This window comes from Rhipicephalus microplus, chromosome 3, assembly GCF_043290135.1.
Source record: "Rhipicephalus microplus isolate Deutch F79 chromosome 3, USDA_Rmic, whole genome shotgun sequence".
Classification (NCBI taxonomy): Eukaryota; Metazoa; Arthropoda; class Arachnida; order Ixodida; family Ixodidae; genus Rhipicephalus; species Rhipicephalus microplus.
In genome coordinates this window covers 142487131-142506401 of record NC_134702.1, presented here as the reverse complement: position 1 = coordinate 142506401, position 19271 = coordinate 142487131, and the positions used below count along the sequence as shown (strand labels likewise).

The following is a 19271-nucleotide window of genomic DNA, read 5'->3' as shown; positions in this document are numbered from 1 at the left end:
AGCACGTGAGCATTGCGGGCAAAGAAGAAGTGGATCACTTTGTTCGTCATGCAACCATGATGGCTGTGATTGTCCTGGAATTCTACGTACCATAGACAATGCTCGTCTGCTTATACGCCGACACGTCCTAAAGTAGCACCCAGACCAGCGTGTAGCGAATGAATTGTTCCCTCCCCGTGTTTGTGGCCGTAGCTTGCCTGGTCGTTTCCGAGCGCTGTTGTACAAACTAAAAGTGGGCTCTGTGCCGGTGCGTGAACGATTACACCGTCAAGGGTATGTGGACAGTGCGTTGTGCGCAGCTTGTGGCTCCTGCGAAACACTTGCGCTTCTCGTGGTGCACTGTGCTACATTTACTACGCAGCGATCTTTTTTGATTAACGACTATACATTCCTAGGACTCAAGTGCGCGACCCTAGACGACTACCTACTTCTGAGTGGTTGTGCTTCCCGACGCGACCAGGCCCACCAAGCTCTCCTTTAATGAGCCAAATGGACCTTGCCACCCGTTTATAGACGTTTTTTATTATTTTTATTAGTTTTCGTAAACTTTTTCCTTCCTCTTATTCTTCCCTCTTTCTCCCCTCCAATCTGTTTACTATGTTTTTCCGTCCTCCCGAAAGAGTGAGCAGGCGTTGTGCCCCTCCAGGTAGCAGTTGCCAGCTTGTTCTCTCCCTCTTTCCGCTGTGCCCTTGTGTATCTGTGTATGTAAACCAAATAAATAAATAAATAAAACCGAAGTCCAGTTGCCACACCCGGGATTTGATCCCGCGACCTGCGGGGCAGCAGCCGAGCAGCTTAGCCACTAGACAACCGTGGCGGGGCACTGGTGTCCCACGCCGGCGGAGCCAACACGAGTGATGTAACAGGCATTGTAATGTGCTGACATCCCCAGGTGATGTCACAGATAATCAAACTTTGTGACGACATCATGGCATCACTGTGACGTGAATTAAGGTGACATCACAGTGGCGACATAATGTGACGTACTTAACATAATGTCATGAAGTAACGTCACTCAACGTAACGTCGCTTACATGTAAGTGACTCACGACGTTATATATTTATGAGATCACTCAGCATAGCGTTACGTGGCGTTGTCACATGCTAACGTGGATGCATAAGGCATAACATGGATGCACGGCATGACATGGCACAACGTGGATAGATAAAGGATCCAACGAGCTTCAGTAAAAATCAAACGGCATTGTAATCTCTGTTTGTTCGTTCTAAAAAACTGATTAAATTGGGCATCCGTGTTTATGTTGCAGTAGAATAGATTCAAAGTCTAGGTAAAGAAATGTATGAATGATGCGCTCAGCTTTTTCCCCATGTTTCCTAAGTAGTTATTAGCTTCTTTGCTGTTTTGAAGTCAAGAAAATAAAATATACGATGCGCAAAAAAAACTTTGTGCCTAAACTACAGCTTGCAGGAGCAGGTTCTCGAGTACATGCGTCGCAGTTTTCGTGGAGCACGATTGAACATAACCTTTGTGTTTGATGTCGAAATGTTGTTGAGCTCAACATCTCGAACAAGGCAGTGAGAAGCCTCGTTTGCTAGAAAAGATTGGGAGCCCTAGCTGGCTTTGGTGGACAAAGCTAAGCGAGCCGCATAAGAGAAGCCTTGAACCAAAGACACCAGCTACCTGCCCAGAAGCATTATTATCAACAATAGTTTGCACTGCTACTTCGTTTATTTACACTTTATGTCGAATGTACACTTTCATTCTGCACATACATAACCTCAATTGTCTTCAACATTGTTGAACACGTCATGATTCATTTCTAAATATTGCGACACCTTATCAGGCCTGCCGTTACCTGTCAGATCTTATGCGTGCTTTGTCGCAACTCTGAATGAAAGAATACCAATGCTTTTCATGTATTGAAGCTCGCATCACGCACTCATGTGCTATTAGTTTCCACTGAATATACCACTTCTTTTGTTGTTTTATTGACGTCGCTAAGCTGCTACAAATATTTACTAAAGGACGTGGTGAACAATGATGCAACTTTGTTTGTGATCTACGACGGCCTTATTTGCCTATGCGTTAAAGAAATTCTCATAAATTATACGAAATCAATACGGGCCTTATTTGCCTATGCGTTAAAGAAATTCTCATAAATTATACGAAATCAATACGAAAAGCCGACAGTTGCGGCTGTGCACAACATTTTATCTTCTTTATTCACATATGAAAGCACTACTTGCGCATTCTCTGTCATTGCTGAAGAGCACTATCGTCTGAGAAATATCGTCTGAGAAATAATCTTGCGTACAGTGATGAGAAGCTGTGCTAAACTCTACGCAAAGATTGGGCTTTAAGCATTTATTTTTCTCATTTCTTGCGCATGGCCCTACTTTAAAATAACAATTAACGAGTTCACATCCGTGTCCTCTTAGAATCAACTCAAGAGCAAAGTGCTTTGTATTGTATGTACAAAAGAGCAGGCATAAATATTTTGAAATTGAATCAATAGAGCATAAATAAAGAACAAAGCGTTTTTCGACTAGAGTGTGAATCATTTTCACGGTTCACAAAAGTGACGAGAGTTATGAAGTTGAGCAATAAAAGGTGCGCATGAATTTCGCGGCATAAATAATGATGGCTTAATTAATGGAGTGTGAAATGGCACTGATTCGGGCACTTCTCCCGTCCTTGTGAGTAGCGTTTCCATGCCCTCCGGCTACCACGGACGCCCTCGGTCCTTCACTTAAGGGTGCAAAACTTTTTCTTTGCATCTCGAGATTTGGCTTTGAAGTAAGGATTGATGAAATTTTCCATGAAGCTAGCAACTCGGGTGAAGACCATAGGCAGCGTCGAGTCTCCACAGGTAGGCGGACCACCTGAAAGAACCCCCTGCAAGAACCAGTGTCCCCCGATGTTTTGCATAATAGGTGCTCCACTGTCTCCCTGTAAAAAAGACGAAAAAATTTCTATTTAAATGGTACTGTGGTAAAATAGTTCAACATTGAGTTCCATAAACTGGTGATTGTTACTTTGAATAAAAATGAGAAAATTATTAAATAATTTGTGACACGTTACCAAGTTTATGACACTACGATACGCTTTAGTCGATGTGATAAAGCTCAGGTATAGTTAGTCAAGTACAAAGCAATCATTTGATCATAGAACAATTCATATGAAGATTACGAAAGCAACCAAGAATTCGGAATTCCTTGATGTTGCATACGACGCGAATGACAAAACATATTTCATAATTTAGCGTTCTTCGACATAAAACAATCTTAGTAGCTCTGGCATATTTTGAGATGGTAGTTGCGTGGACCTGAGCAGCTTAAACCTGCGACCTCTGAGCCAAAGAGAACCACGGGTTGCCGCATTCAGTCATTGGTGCGTATTAAGTGATGTAAGTGAGGGACAAATGCGAACTATACGTATGAGTGCTACACGCCATGAAGAGACAACGCTATGCAGGACGCGATCATACTGAAACATTGTATTTATATATTCATTTGTTAATTTACCAATACTGTTGACAGAAGGCTACGGAAGGGTCGTGCAAGAATATTTGTAAAAGCTAGACGGCAGCCGCCACCCGCAACAATTCTAAATATGGCAGATACACAATAAAATGGGCAGTCGCGCTCAATATAAGTCGCCACAGGCTGGCTGTAGTTAGAGTGACGTCAAGCCGCAATAAAAACACCTACAACTGTTAATTGCATGAGTCGGGTGGTACCGCTAATTGAGAAAGTTTAATTCAGATTTTTTGTCTGAACATGCCACTTAGCAATTTTTTGCGTCATTTTGAGTAGATCCTGCGTGTCGAACTTGATATTCAGTGCGATTGTGCAATAGAAGCAAGAGGAGAAATCGGCACATATCGATCACTATGTCATCAGTTTTATCAGAGCTGCTACATATAATGCAGCTAGGAAACTATGTTTCAATCGGAGAAGTCGCTGTCAGTAAAATTGAAACTACGTGCTTGCAGTGGAAATGAGAAGCTTAGTTAGCAAATGTTTCAAAACGAATGAGACGGATCTTTGTTAAAAGCTCGTGTGGCAGCGAGTTCCATACTCCTATTGTTCAAGGAAAAACGATCACTTGTAGCTTTTGTATGCCACCAGTTTTGCGTAAAACAGCTCGGAATGGTCGGTCAGGCATAAAGTTGGCACGAATAGAGCGAGTACAATTCAAGTTTTTCATAAGTCATTTACGCGTTCAGATGTGCATACCTCACAAACGTGTTTTTCTGGGTTGTCTCATTTGCTTTTATTTAATGTAAAACATTAGTTCAAACAAAGTTGTGAAGCCTCGTTCCATTTGCTACATTGCTATGTTCCTCTGTCACTCACTCAGTTATATTTAATTTCGCTCTGCATCCTCCTGTCTGCGTGTCTCACGTCAGATACACGAAAATGCTATTGCTTGGATATAAGCAATTAGAGCATGAACATACTGGCATTTGAATGCCCGAATGAACACAAAACGCACCAGCTGTACCGTGTAATAAAAAAAACACAAGTATTCAAACAGCTTACCTCGCAAAGTGAGCCACCATCATGTGGCGCACACAGCACGTCGTCGGCAAGAACGATATCAAAGTGCTTCAAGCAGGAGTTCTTGCTCAGAAGAGTCAGCTTCAGCTCCTTGAGGGATCTCCTCATGCGACGGTATCCCTTTCCTATGTGCACATGAAGAGAGAGGAGGAGCAGTTATATTTGGTACACTTATAACCCTCGCGGAAGAGTACGGAGATAGTATATCTAATATCGTATGTGAGAGCTTTAGCGGCATTCACGTATGCCATTTGGGCGGCTGCAGTATCGAAGCTGTATATTGCGTTGCCCGCCCAACCTCGTGAACTACTCTGTTTTAGCCGAGCTCGAACAGCTACCCCGAATATAAAGTAGTGCAGGTGATAATGTTGTATACAGACGATGAAGGTGTGCAAGCGATAACATGTAAGAATGATATTACGAAAGGCAGGCTTATGGTGAGCTCAAAACCAATTTACCACCATGACTGAGATATTGCCTCTCATTGGTGACAGCGCAAAACTATAAACTAGGATTTGTGAAAATAACAACTATATAGGGTTCCTTAAACTAAGAGACATTGTTCAAAGAAATTGAAGCTTCCACAAGGATTGCCAAACAGCATTGCACGCATGAACCTTAATACAACTGCAATAAATGTGCGCCAAACTAACACTTAGTGTTTTGTTGAATGCCCTAGTCACCGTGTCTTAACCATAGTACCAAACAAGCAAAGCAGGTTACATACGCGGTCTAGCTGTCCATCCCGCCGTGTATGCCTCGGAGTCTGTTGGGAAAGTTTCCTTTCGGTAAGGGAGACAGACTGGTGAAATGGCAGTTGTGAAATTCACCGGCTGTGCAAGAGTTATGATGGCAATATCGTTGGCCTGCAAATAAACAACAAAAGTACGTTGCAATATGAACATTGTTGAAGTAGAGCTGCTTTGACAACTGAACTAGAAAAAAAAACCGATAACACGTTTTTTTATATCTCTCGCCATTAGGCGATGTCGAATATTGTGTCGATCCTTATTATGTAATTATATAACAGAGAATGAAGCTTTTATGACTATTTGTTTCTATTCTAAGGTGAAACTTTGGCTATAATAAGTTTGAAGGTACTTGAACATAACGGTGATGGCAAAAACTTACCAAATTACAGTGTACACAATGTGTAGGCAGAGGTAGACTAACGCAGGTACTGCTCACCAAAAAAATTATGATGAGCATGTAGATATGCCAGGCATCATGTGCTCAAAAGCTCTACTTGGTGGCACATATTTTGATTACTGCTAAGTTTCAAGTAAGTGAAGAGTACACTACAGAACATGAGCCTGTTCTGCAAATATAAAAACTTAGCATACACAGTTGAAGTATTTCGCATACAAGTATGTAAAACTGGCCACTTTCTGGATGATATCCTGCCAGCCTGAATACTGCGGTATAGAAAGAACTATTTTCACAAAATTATATTCCAGTTTTGTACGTTGTTTGTGTAGTATACGTACCACACGAAGGTGAAATAAAAAAATAAGAAGAAACATTTTCATTTTTCTGAAAGAGCGTTAGGCGTGGGCACACATGCTAAACAAAAGAAGGCGAGTCGCGATGCTCGCAGCACTGAATAAAATAACGGCTCCCCTAAAAACCTTACTCAATGAGCCAGTAATTCACACAATGTTTTAATCCAAAATGTGGGCTCCACTTCATGACCTATGTTAATTTGAGCGCAAAAGCGAACACCAAACAAAAAAAGTGCTTAGGGCACTAATTTAAAAAAATAAACGAACAAGAAGCACGCCCACAAGAAGGTTTTTCAGTATCCTTTGCTACCAGGTAGCAGTGGATATCTTATTATGTCATGAGAATGTTGTATATTAGGCTTTTATGGCTATTTGTAACCAATAAAGAAGGAATAACACACCTCGTGCAGGGGCCATTTCTTACTTGTTGGTTATAAATAGTCAAAGGTGCTTCTCTTTATTGCAGAATGGAGATCAAAGCTCGGATGACGCGGCCTCGTTTTCTATGGAGGTGATAATGCTTCTGGTACGTGTAAGTAGAATTAGGTGGACATTAAGGAACTCCAGGTGGTTCGAAAAATTCCGGAGGACTCCACTACTGCATCCCTCAAAAGAAAGTGTAGCGTTTGGGACGTTAACCCCACACAGTTATTGTTACTATTGTTAGAGCAATGAGTTTACTAAGCACTGCTGTGCTTCAGCAATCAGACAAGGACCTATTGCATATATAGCAACAACAACCTACATATATATATATATATATATATATATATATATATATATATATATATATATATATATATATATATATATATATATATATATATATATATATAACGGAAAAAAAGTGTATACCTAAGGGCTCGTTTTTCTGTGTTTTAACACAATATTAATGAGATATAACAGACAGTAATGCCAAGGAATGTACAGGGGAAGTTATTATTAGAACCAATGGAATGTAAATAAGAAGAAAGAAAAGTGGATGAAAAAATAACCAGACGTGAGCAGGAATCGAACCTACGACCTTCGAATAACGCGTTCGATGCTCTAACCACTGAGCTACCACAGCAGCCTTCCCTCCATCCACTTTTTTGGGTTTATATGTGAATTTAGAAGTAGGAGTGACAGTCAGCGCCATCTATAAGCCAAACAATGAGTGTGAAAACACTCTTATGCGCATGTTTGGCGTCACGTAGCACGTGAACTTATTATGAGCGGGCAGCTGATTAATTGTCCCTCTTTATACAACCTAAACACACCAAGTCTGCCAGTACGAGACCCTCGTTCAATGAAATAAGGGAAAAAAGTGTATACTTAAGGGCTCGTTTTTCCGTGTTTTAACACAATATTAATGAGATATAACAGACAGTAATGCCAAGGAATGTACAGGGGAAGTTATTATTAGAACCAATGGAATGTAAGTAAGAAGAAAGAAAAGTGGATGAAAAAATAACCAGCCGTGAGCAGAAATCGAACCTACGACCTTCGAATAACGCGTTCGATGCTCTAACCACTGAGCTACCACAGCGGTCTTTCCTCCATCCACCTTTTTGGGTTTATATGTGAATTTAGAAGTAGGATTGACAGTGACAGATTTTTTCATCCACTTTTCTTTCTTCTTATTTACATTCCATTGGTTCTAATAATAACTTCCCCTGTTATTACTGTCTGTTATATCTCATATATATATATATATATATATATATATATCCCTACTTTTTACTGGTTAACGAAGAAAGCTTGCGTGCAGTACCAAGAAGAAAAGGTTCGTCACAACAACGAATCACAAGCGTTAACTTACGCTGCCAGAATAGTTCTGGTGAATGCACATTTCCTTGACGGACATTGCGACTTCGCCCTTGTCGAGTGTGCTGCGTCGCCATGATCCCAGGTGGACTCGTATGCCATCGCTTGTCCGTTTGCTGAAAGAGGTGCGAAAGTTATTTGCTTAGCTACAGTGTCAATATAGCGATAGTCATGCGCGAGTGAAGAAAATATTGATGCTATAGACATGGGTTCATCAGTGAAAAAAAAAAAGGATTCGAATATATCTCTGCATTTTATTACTACTGTTGAATTTGGGAACAGTCCTCCGCGCCGATACACTGGCTACGGTGCTTCGCTGCTGCCGCTGATCATGGACTTCATCCTGACCATGGCGGTCGAGCTTATTTCCAGGCTAGGCACCCGTGCACTGCGCTATGTGGTTGCACGTGAAAGAACACATGATAGACGAAATTTGCGGCGCCTTTCACAAGGGCAGGCAGTACATCACAAGTAAACGAATGGGGGAATATTCGGGTTAAACATACGCCTTACCTCAAATGAAGCTGACAGATTCAGTTTTTATTCCGTGGCCTGAGATGTAAGATTAATGCAAAATATCATTGTATTCTTTCGCGGTAGTACTAGCAGATATTCAGACCTAAGAGGCCACTTACATAATGGAGCATGACACATAAAACTAATAGAGCCTAACATTCTATTTCACACATGAGCGCACGTACAATGGAACGTTTCGGGACACGCGAACTGCCAATTCGATCGATATTTAGGCCACCTTATAAATAAGCCTATTGTATAGAGTGCAATCCTACTGCACAAACTTGATAACATGAACAAGAAAACCCGAGTGACGCCTTGATATTAAAGTAGCTGTACCTTGATGCTGAACTATTCTGAACATATTTTGTTAGCAATTTTCTTCATTTCTGTCGCTATTTGATTCGCACACTGTGCTGTCTCATACATTGTTTTTGCGCAAATGTATTTTTGTTTGCTTTTCGCCTACAAAAATATGAGAGTACCGGATATGCTATTAGAGCAAGCCCTACAAGTGTTCATTGAAAGAATCTCTGCTTTTCACCTGAGCGTATACTGAAGAACCTTATTTCAGATTCTTTTCATGAAGATGATATATAGGTTTTTCAGGAATCACAGATGCAGCTTACTCAATGCAGTGGGCTGCGGTGAGCACGTGCTGATCGCTGATGAGCGCTCCTGCGCAGTACTGCTCGGGCCGGAACTTGGCGATTGTGTGGATGGCAGCGTTCCAGGGCCAGTGCACTGGTGACACTTTCGAAGACGACGTGGCACCATCCGCGTAATGGTCTTCTCTAGTCGGTGCCGTGCCACACAGCCGGTACTCTAGATTAAAGTATATATTTATAAACTTGCAGTCCATCTGGCGAATCTCGTTATTACGAGAAAGGATTGGTACGTACACAGAAAGTAGGTAATTCGAAATGGTACGCCTTCACACACAAGCAATCTTTGACGAGTGCTATTTTTTAAAATATTGTCTAACATACCGCTAGTAAAACGTGGAATTCCACATTCGGTTCTTGTGGTACTGTTACAGACGTTAGTTTTTTTTCGTGGTATTACTAGCAACATAATGGAGAACAGTAGCAATACAGGTGGTGTGGCATGGCCGTATGTGCGTACGCATAATAGTGCTAGTACAACTTCTGTCACCTACACTTACGTGCACTTCGCCAAGTTGGTGACGTAAGAACAGACGGTCAACTTCTGTGACATGTCCGCAATTCCGCGAATCAATTTTATTCGAGGAGTTGCGCTAATACATTCAGTTGCCAGCACATCAAGCACACGGATCAAAACGTCGGCAGCACGTGGAAAGTTTCCTTGATCCGAATTTAATTTAATCAATACCTTGAAGAAGTGGCCCTACTTTTCATCAGTGATGCCGCTTACACACTTAATGCACTCAGTTCATTACTCAAAAGGTTGCCCAGAGAATGAGGAACTATCATCCTGCCATCTGTGATAGTTATGCCCAAGGGCGAAATTCTTCGCGGGAATGACATGACGCCCTTTGACCTCTGCGTATACGTGCTATTCATGAATTAGTCTGTGTTAAGGGAAACCGATTTTATTCAACAGGAACACTTGTGATTCTATTTGTAAACCATCGTCGCCAGATAATCCGAGTGAAAACTCTTCAGGCACTGGAAATTCTCTACGCACCTTCTTTGAATGGTGTGATTGAAATTCAAAGAAGAAACATAGCGCTCGCGTGGACCATAGTCTTAACTTCAATGTCGGTTATACTCCTACTTCAAACGTGTGAGTCGTCTAAATACTGCGCCTTCCGCGAAACGAACTTGGAGGGCTTGCAAAATATTGTATGCATAGCCTGCAACAGCCGCTGTGCATCTCTCGCTGCATTTCAATATTAGACACAGATTAACGATTTCCAGACCTGTTTAAAAAAATACCGCAAAAATATATTGTATATCTCAGCAAAGGCTCCATGGAAGACTCGTCAATTTCACTTCAATTGATTTAATTCATTTATTTACCCTAAAGACTCCAGAGAAACTTACATTAGGTATGGCTTTGAAACAAAATTACACAATTTTTCTACGAATAAATCTTGCGAAGAAAGTAAGAGAAAATGCTGTTTCTGAAACGCTTTGTCATACTTGAAATGGTATTAAAAATGCCAATCATTAGTCCCACTTATTAGAAGCAATGGCTTGGATTTCGTGCGTAGGCTGTTTCAAAAGTAAGCATATAATTAAAAGAAATGGAAGGGAATGAGCGCACGTACAAAGCGGGTACGGGGCATTGTACAAAGCAATTGCGCATTTATATGAGAACGCCGAGGCAGGCAAACAGGGAACATTAAAGCCATAGAACATAGACCTATTAAAGGACATGACGCAGCAGCATACGCAAAATGTGCACCGTTAACTATTTAAAGGTGTTATCGATGTGTACTGCTGCGGTCGTCGAATGCCCAGTTTGTTTTCGAATGGACGACGAAAAAAAATTTGCCGAGCTCCTGCCCCACGCGCTGCACCACGAGTAACAAACATTTTTAATCTCAGTCGCTTTAACCAGTATATTGAATTCAATATTGACGTGAAGACAATTAGAAGACAATTCGACAATGAATAGCAAGGTTCTATACAGTGGCATCCGCATAGTACTTTTGGGCACTTGCTTTTCTGAAAGAATTCAACGTATTCAGCATGCCTTTAGTGCAATTATTCACCAAGAGGCTAGACGAGTATTCTTTGCCACATTTTTTGTACGAGTTGTAGAGTCTTCCTGTAATATCTAATTTGCTAGCATTGCTAAGATAACGGCGAAACTATTTGAGACCTTGCTAATTGCAATGCTTCCAACAAATACACTACGCCGCTGCCGCAACCGCTAAAATTATCAACGAAATACAATACCTGAAAGTGCATCCAAAGGTGAGACTCTGTGATCTTAAGTACAAGCGTATTTTACCAGCTCTATTTCAAACAGAAGCGAATGCCTACTGGCAAATGATTACGGTATGAATGCTCTTAATCTTGTGTCGCGCGATTTGGAGGCATCGGAAATAAACTGAGACAGTTTACATACTTTAGAGACGTGTTTCTCAATACGCGACAAGATAGAGGCATCAGCTCACCATTGCCGGCCACCAGGGGTAAGGTGATCATGACGGCGACGAGGCAAACGCTGACTTCCATGTTTTCAGTGATGGTTCGTGCGCTACCGACGCGTTCAATCGGTCGTTTCATGACGCGGAGTTCGGCGGCCTATGTATGCCATCTGGTGGCTTCCCTCCCTCCTCGCCCGCGGCCGTGTTTCACCACTCGACCGTCAGGCAGGGAACGCCCTTGGAGATAGGGTCTCTGCAGTGGCTTCAAAGAAAGAAACTCTTTCCCCGGGTTCACGTGTCCCCGCGTAACATTCCCGGTTTTAATGTCTCTCTCCTTACATCGCTCTTCGCCACACGTCAGCGGTTCCCCCTAGTGCTAGCGTGACTGCCTGCATTCCTAATGCATTGGGCTCTTTTTAATTCTCGTTTTATGTCTCTTTGGCAGCTCGAAAGTGTACGTGTTCGGTGAACAGAGTGGCGCCGAAAAGGTTGTCGCGCCACTTGAGCCGTCTGTCCGCAAGAAAAGGACGGTCTTTAGAAGAGAACGCCAGACACTGGATACATTTGTTTACGGCCGAGCGGCAATTCGCCTTCCGGAAACACCCTTAGTGATGCACCCGCCTTTCCAGGACCCTCTATTTATTTTTATTGTAGAGACTCGCTCTGAAGCAATACGTGTCCTGATGCGTAACGCGGACCGTGTACCGGCCTGACGCCACGTGGGGCTCACCAGTGACGTAGTAACACGCGCAACGCACTTTGAAAGTTAATTAACTCAACTTGCCAGGTTTGATTATCGCGCTTGTAAAAAAGCCAGGAACGACCGGTGGTAAAGTGGCCGCGTGTCCGGTTCGATAGCCTGCTCAGAAGCGGATCTACTTTACGCAGCAGCGTTGAAATTGACGTTTATGTTTCTCTGAGCTGGGCAATTAAAAGTGCCACTCTCGAGGGGTCTCTCAGTATGAATTGGTGCGTATCGACACGCTCAGTTTGTCCGGTTTAGTAATCAAGGAATGGAATGTACAATTAAAAGTGGCATGTCTGCATTACCAATAAATGGAAATCCCACCTCGTTAATGCCTGCGACAGACACCTCTTGAGTGTCACAACGACAGCATAGTGCAATAGAAGCCGTAAACTTGGCACGTATAAATCTCACACGCACGACTATTTATTCCTTTTTTTAATACATTCACGCATAACACCTAGTCCTGCCGATGAAGGAGACAGAGATGTGTCGCTGCCACGATAGCTACTAACACGGTTTTTATTCATCACCTTTGGATTGTTGCTTTATCTAAGCAAACATTCTCCTTTCTGGAATAGTTGATCATTGCGAATAAGTGGAAAATCGAGGCTCCAGATTATTAGCCTTAGAAGGGCTTATGATGCACAGTTCCTGTGATTCCTTCACCTGTGCAAATATTCTAAAGCGCAAGGCAATATTGGCAGTTCCTGATGAAAAGTTGCGTGTCCTGATGCCCTGAAGCCTGTTTTGTACGGTACGTCTGGTTCTTTATTTCGTATCATCTTTTTCTGGAAAAAAGATTATTACGTCAGATTAATGCTGTTCATGGCGTAAATAACAGTGTAGTAGCTGAAATATACGATTGTAGTCATTGTTCAAAATGAAACGCCCTAAAAGGGTACTCAAAATATTATACAAAAAAGGTGATATGCAGCCTTACTAGCCCCTGTGGTTTCTACCAGCATCACAGGATTTTTCATTTAAGAGTGGAAGTGTAAACACTATAAAATGTTCACGCATATCCACGTAAGAAATTCTGGCGAGTGAGGGAAGTTCCTGGTATAGTATGTGTGTGTAACCGTGCGTGACCCGAGTTTTGTCCCATTTAATATCAACTGAGGGACATAAGGAAACATAAACTAGAACAAGGGCCGACGATAGAGCTAGCTCTTCAAGCCCGTAACATCTACGTTGCGATCGCCAAGTAGTATAGAAGGTTTCTCTCGGTAGGTGTTTTATACTGTTTGGTCACAATTATAACTAATATAGAAGTGGCACACTTCAAATGTCACTTTATTTATTCCGTAGGAATATTCCGTCACCAGAAAAATGTACTCAATGTTTGTGACGCCGACGCAGTCGGCGATGTCCGCAAATCCACGCTCGCACTGCTCCATCGACTAGCTTGAACTGGCTTGGACCACGGATGATGGGAGCTGACAGCGAGATGGCGCCACTATCGGCATGACGCCCCTCATTTGCTCGCGCTGTGATTGGCTGCTGCCACGCGGTGGTGCGATGTGGCAACGAAAATATTTGCTGTGTCTTCGGGGAAGTGTGCGACACTATTTCGGTATCCCTATTGGTAAGATATCATATGCACGAACCTTGCCTCTTGGAGTTGTTTTTAAATTCCATTAGCTTTTAAAACGTCACGTACTTCACCCCGTAAGAGGTGCGTATCGCTAATTTCGATTACATTAGGCCAGCTTGCATGATTGCAGCAACATGCGATTGAAACACGTCTTACAGCGTGGTCAATGGGAAATTCCAACAGAACTGGCCGCTTCAAGGATATTTATGGCACTCGCGATATCGTCAGTGCTGCGTCCTAAAAGCGAGATGACACGTTCTGACAGAGAAAGAGCGATGCAGGAGCGGGACGTTGAGCTGGTCTGGTACTCCCTCTTGTGACTGTACTGTGACGACGCACGTTAGTGACGAGTACGGTATCAACTTTTAGTTTTACCAAAAAAAAATTCTAACCTGGGGGGGGGGGGTGATCTTGCATACGGCGCGCGCGGCGAGTCACAGTAATTACGGTCCGATATGTATGTGCTTTTTTTAATAAAAAAGAATGCTGCATTAAAACTCGCTGGTTATATATCAGAGACTTTAGAGGTTCTTTGTGAGAATTTTTATTCACTCCTTTGGGTACGATCGTAGCGTCTTTTATTGGCTTGGGGGATTTTTCATAGAATTGCGCTGATATATGGTACAGAGAAAATGACAAAGTAGCAACTACAGAGTTCGTGTTAGAAAGCACACTGCCGTGGTGGATATAATAAATGATTTATTCACTATCACCGAACGAGAAATGATGCCATTTACTGTACCAGTAGACTGACAATGAAAAGGTGGGGAATAAGGAAAGAGATGCAAGCTCTAAGTTCATTATGGTATATGAAATTGCCAAGTTTAGCTGTGCGCAAATATGACTAAGTTTAGGTGCCGGTGGCAGTGTAGAAGGAACATCTTGCATGCCTGGCTAGCTTATAGCTACTTTTTTGCTAACTCGATCTAACCAGATCATCAAAATATTTGGGGCCGTCCTCACCGTTGCCTTAAGACCATTCGGTGTGAAAACAGGTTTGCTTCCAGCTTCTTAGATTTAATTAGGCACTTGCATTAGGCAAAACAAAAAAAAAAGCTTTTAATTATATCACTTGGCATCCGGAAACACCTTTGCATGGGACTTCGTTTTGAAGACCAGCGATTATTGAATGCAACTTTAAATCATAATTGAAAGAAGACAATGCAAAGCGCTCTGCTTTCTTGGCTCTCGGCACTAATTGGCACTAGAAGACGAATATCTTACGAATTGCTTTTTGCCATATCTTGGGATTTTGTACAAATCGGGAATCGGTAGCATTGACTGCGCAGGCTACATCATCACTGAAGAAATAATTGCGAAAAAGACTGCACAGTATGCTTGGATGTCATCGTCTAAACCGCTATAATCTTGAGAACTCACGCCATACTCGTCTTTATCGTTCCACAATGCTATCGCTTCAACCATTACGCGGGAAAACGGTGTCACTAGAGAGTATCATAATAGCGTTCGTAGCATTTGCATTGCTTTATGGGTGCACTATATTAAAAATACGACGTGCGTTTGGTTAGCGTATGACGTCTGCGTCGTGGAACCAAATGCTGATGCAAGGACCTGTGAAGCCTATTCTAAAGCTGTCTATTTTTGTAACAACCCAAGAAACTTCGTTACTCTACCCCACATGGTTTCTAATGTTATGCTTTAAACCTTGAGATAATGGTTTAGAAGGATTCGTGAAGTATTTATGATTTTTTCAAAATAGTTAGCGGTCACCGACGTTAATGAAATGTGACCCTTGCTTTAGCAAACACGTTGTTAGCGACAACTACTGCATTTGTTTTGGCTTTCCAAACAGGTGGTATATTTGACTTCATTCTAAAAGAATGTACCCCCTTTTCCGGAGTCTGCGATTTGTACGAATACAAAATACAACACCAAGTGATTCTCTCTGTCAAAGCTGTTCATACTTAATTATTTCGACCAGCAACTTCACAGATCGACGCACTCGTAGATGTCTATAAGCTAGGTGAGGTACAGAAGCTTACACAAGTTTTCTATTACCGTGATTTGTTATGTAAATATTGTGAAATATTTGACTCTTCGGAGTGACGTGTTCAGGAATGCTACTGTGCTCTTTGTATATTTTTTTGTTATGGCGGGATTATGCTTAATTCAACTGAGTTTTCAAGAGCTTTTCACGATGACGCACTAATTTGTTGCATAAAACAATGATGAAGGAACTCCATAATCAGAGTTTTCGTAACGTTATATTGTAGGTCATCGTCCAATAACAAGTTCGTTTTTGCACATTTCATGAATGACACTCACATCAGAATGTATAGGTGTCAGAAAATGAAGAAGTGATCGTTCTCTATGCTTCTTACTTAAATTCGTGTCCCAAAGAGTGATTTTATTGACCAGAGTTGTGAAGGACACTGTACCAACACCGATTTCATAGCAATTTCTTTCACTGTAGGTTTGCTACGCTGGACACTTAGCGGCTATAGGAGTTACTAGACGTTCAGTGGAAACTGTATGCGTGAAAATAAATCAGGCGTCACACTAAAGTAATTGAAACGCCCAGGTTTGACTCTTCATTTCCTACTACCACCTGCTCCGTGGCGAATACATTATTGTGGTGCTGCGCATTTCGTTTTTTTTTTCATTCCGCGGAGGTTGTTTGCCTGGAAATACATTTAATATCTACGCAACACCGACCACTTCAAAGCAATTTCTATACGAGACACGTAGGTCTAGTCTTTTACCTCATGCTGCTGCATTGATTATTGTACGTTCATTCGCAGAAACCTATTCGCAGACGTCAACGCTTTCCGTATACCTGTTTGAGGTGCAAATTGTCGCATTAATTTTCTAGAGCTGTCTTGCAGTATGTAGGGTGCTGCGGCTGACGCTGCACTGAACATAGCACATTGCCCTACTAACTGCATTTAGAATCCTAGTGGCAGTGGCTTTCAGTGCACTACATATTCTCTTAGCCGAAGCTAGCAACGACGATGTTTCGTAAGGACGGCGAAAATGTAAAGCGATGTGAAAAGCGACATTGTCAATTTTTAGCTTAAAGCCGCACGGACGTTCAAAATACAACTATTGATAAACAAGGACACAGAACGAATTTCTCCGATATTGACAGTGTTGCTTGATAAAGTAGGATATATAATTTGATTCTGTGAAAAAATTGACGTTATGCTCTAAACACGGTGAATTCATTAACCATCGGCACCGTATACTATAGATTAACCAATCACTTACAATGCCTCCTATAAACGCACATTTATTGTGCGTTTATTGAAAGTTGGGAATATTTTTGGCTCCAGCATATCTTTTATTTGGAAGTGCGTAGGCAAATTTTTCTTTGTGTTGTGAAGAAAAAAGGTCACACATTCGCGTGACGTAGTGCCTTGTTCGAGTCAGTATGATCGTGATCAGCATTGCCATCGCATGTTGACATCTGTGAAAGCTTGTTTTCCATAAGGTGGAGTAGGCTTCTCTTCTTTATCGATAAAATACGGGTGGTAGGGACAATCGATGACGTAGGTGAGCGTCGATGTTTACTAGGTGCTGTAAAAACGGGCGTATCAGGGACGGTGTCCTCCGGTCAACGAAGGCGAGTCCAGAAGGCTGTGCTTTTCTAAACGAACTTGGTGACACCACTTCGGCAGCCCGAGAAATGTCATATACACTGTGCTTGACACGTCGCTTTTGGTGAAATAACTTGACTACATCATTCTAAAAAATGTGCGCTAAACAATGCATTTTTGTTTAGAGCAGCTTCTTATTAGCAAAGTTTTCTGCAGTAGGCTAAACCCCACAAGTTTAACGAAAGTCGCACTGAGTTCTGTGATATACCCGTCGGTTTCATCGCGCACTTTCCAAGGCGCTTTTGGGATTAACCGCTGCAGATAGAGACCCTCTCATTAAAAAAAAAAACCAACACGGTGCAGTTTCATTTTTGTCTTCGTTTGCGATGTTCCACTAATAATTGCGTACAGCTTTAGGAGCCCAGCCTGTCGGATGCTTTCGTATGCTCTGCTCGCCTGGCGTGACGCATATAAAGCCACGCATAGCGTAATCATATATAGCATATTGAGGAGGCGCTCGGACAATAAGTGTCCATTTTTTTTGTTCTCTGAGCACCTTGGTGATAATATCAAATGCGGTGCACTCTATAGGTCCGGTATATTGTATTTATGTTTTATGCGGCCGTCGATTGGCGTAAAGCAGGAGAAACTAAGTATAGAAACAAACACAAAAAAGAGGAAAGGACATCGAGAGACAGAACGTGAAAAAAAGTCAAGGAAGAAAGCATGAAGTAAAGTAGTGTTACTTAGAAATAACGACACAAAAATAAAAGCAGAAGAACTTGAAAAGAGGGGAAAGAAGAGTAAGGAGGAAGAGAAAAATAAACCGAAGAGAAGGGTACATCATACTTCTGTGGATTACGTTTGAATGAAATAGTGGACTCTTTAGCTGCTGTATCCCTGAGATTACCCCTCACTTCAGCTTTACCTGTCACGGCTTATGCGCGTCAGCGTTAAGGTTGAGGAATACTTGTTTACAATGTGATTTAGAGCGCCTAAGGCATTGCAAATTAAACAGTGGTGTGTACCTCGCTAGTGGAAGTTAGTTACACCAGATTGTACTGTTTAGTTCCACAATTGAATTATTACCTAAACGCAGCAGGATTTAAGGCGCCCCCGTTGTCCATCTTTTGCAAACAAATGGAAACTACTCAATTTTTCTTATTCTGTCATCGCTATTCGTATCAGAGCATGGGTTTCCTAGAAGCCCCATTTCAAAAGTTATGAATAGTAGTAAATCTTGCAGTCATTTTGCCACTTGACAGTACTTCATTAGGTTACTGCCACAGGGATGTATGGACTACTTTGATTACATTAAAGCAACAAAGAGATTACCGTGTTAGTCTACCCTTACTTATTCAGATTCCTAGTTTTAATTCGTCGTTATTGCTGTCAGGAAACCGAGTTTGTATGACTGCTTGCTCAGAAAGCATTTTTTATTTGATGTTTTGTTTCTAAACTAACTTTTGAAACGGATTTTTGTTTCACACTTCATTACTTTGAGCATCCTGCCGCCTGGTTCTTGGCCCATTCCTATGTTGTGATCATCATCATCATCATCATCATTATCATCACCACCAACACCACCACCACCTCATAGAAGGTTTTCTAGCTCCACACTTGCTTCAGACATGGCATCTCTACTGCGAAGCTGCCTTATTTTTTATTTTTCAGCCTTTGTCGTTTCTGAGCTGCTACCCTTTTACGAAACCCAGGCCCTTTGAAAAACAGTTGTCGGTTCCTTTGAAAGCACGGACACGTGTGTGACCGCTGCGAGCAGTTCTGACTTAATTTCAAGCCCTATAGAACTCCGTCACCGAAAAGCGACGTCAACCGTCCTCCCTCTTACGAAAGTGACAGACGACACTCTGTCACGAAACGTCGTGCGTGTGGTGCGCACAATGGTGTGTTCGGGTCGTTTTATTTCGACGCGATGAACCTC

General features: G+C 42.0%; 1 protein-coding gene and 1 long non-coding RNA gene across 2 annotated transcripts; both read right to left on the bottom strand.

The window, feature by feature from the left end:
* Window positions 1-1928: 1928 nt before the first annotated feature.
* On the bottom strand, window positions 1929-2225 carry LOC142803958 (uncharacterized). The gene is made up of 2 exons (XR_012894390.1): window positions 2097-2225; window positions 1929-2040 (listed from the first exon to the last, which is right to left on the bottom strand). It is a non-coding gene; the product is annotated as an uncharacterized LOC142803958 (long non-coding RNA).
* Window positions 2226-2358: 133 nt separating this feature from the next.
* Window positions 2359-11687, bottom strand: LOC119186241 (chymotrypsinogen B-like). Its single transcript, XM_075890352.1, has 6 exons — window positions 11458-11687; window positions 8978-9173; window positions 7828-7948; window positions 5252-5390; window positions 4507-4649; window positions 2359-2911 (listed from the first exon to the last, which is right to left on the bottom strand). The coding sequence occupies exons 1-6, from the start codon at window positions 11567-11569 to the stop codon at window positions 2708-2710; spliced, it is 915 nt and encodes a 304-aa protein (XP_075746467.1). The 5' UTR covers window positions 11570-11687; the 3' UTR covers window positions 2359-2707.
* Between the last annotated feature and the right edge of the window lie 7584 nt (window positions 11688-19271).

Coding starts and splice junctions, on each gene's coding strand:
- LOC119186241 (XM_075890352.1), bottom strand. CDS start 11,569: ATGAAACGACCGATTGAACGCGTCGGTAGCGCACGAACCATCACTGAA. Junction 7,949..8,977: donor ACCGCAGCCCACTGCATTGA/GTAAGCTGCATC, acceptor CACCTCTTTCAG/CAAACGGACAAGCGATGGCA. Junction 2,912..4,506: donor ATGGTGGCTCACTTTGCGAG/GTAAGCTGTTTG, acceptor TCTTTTTTACAG/GGAGACAGTGGAGCACCTAT.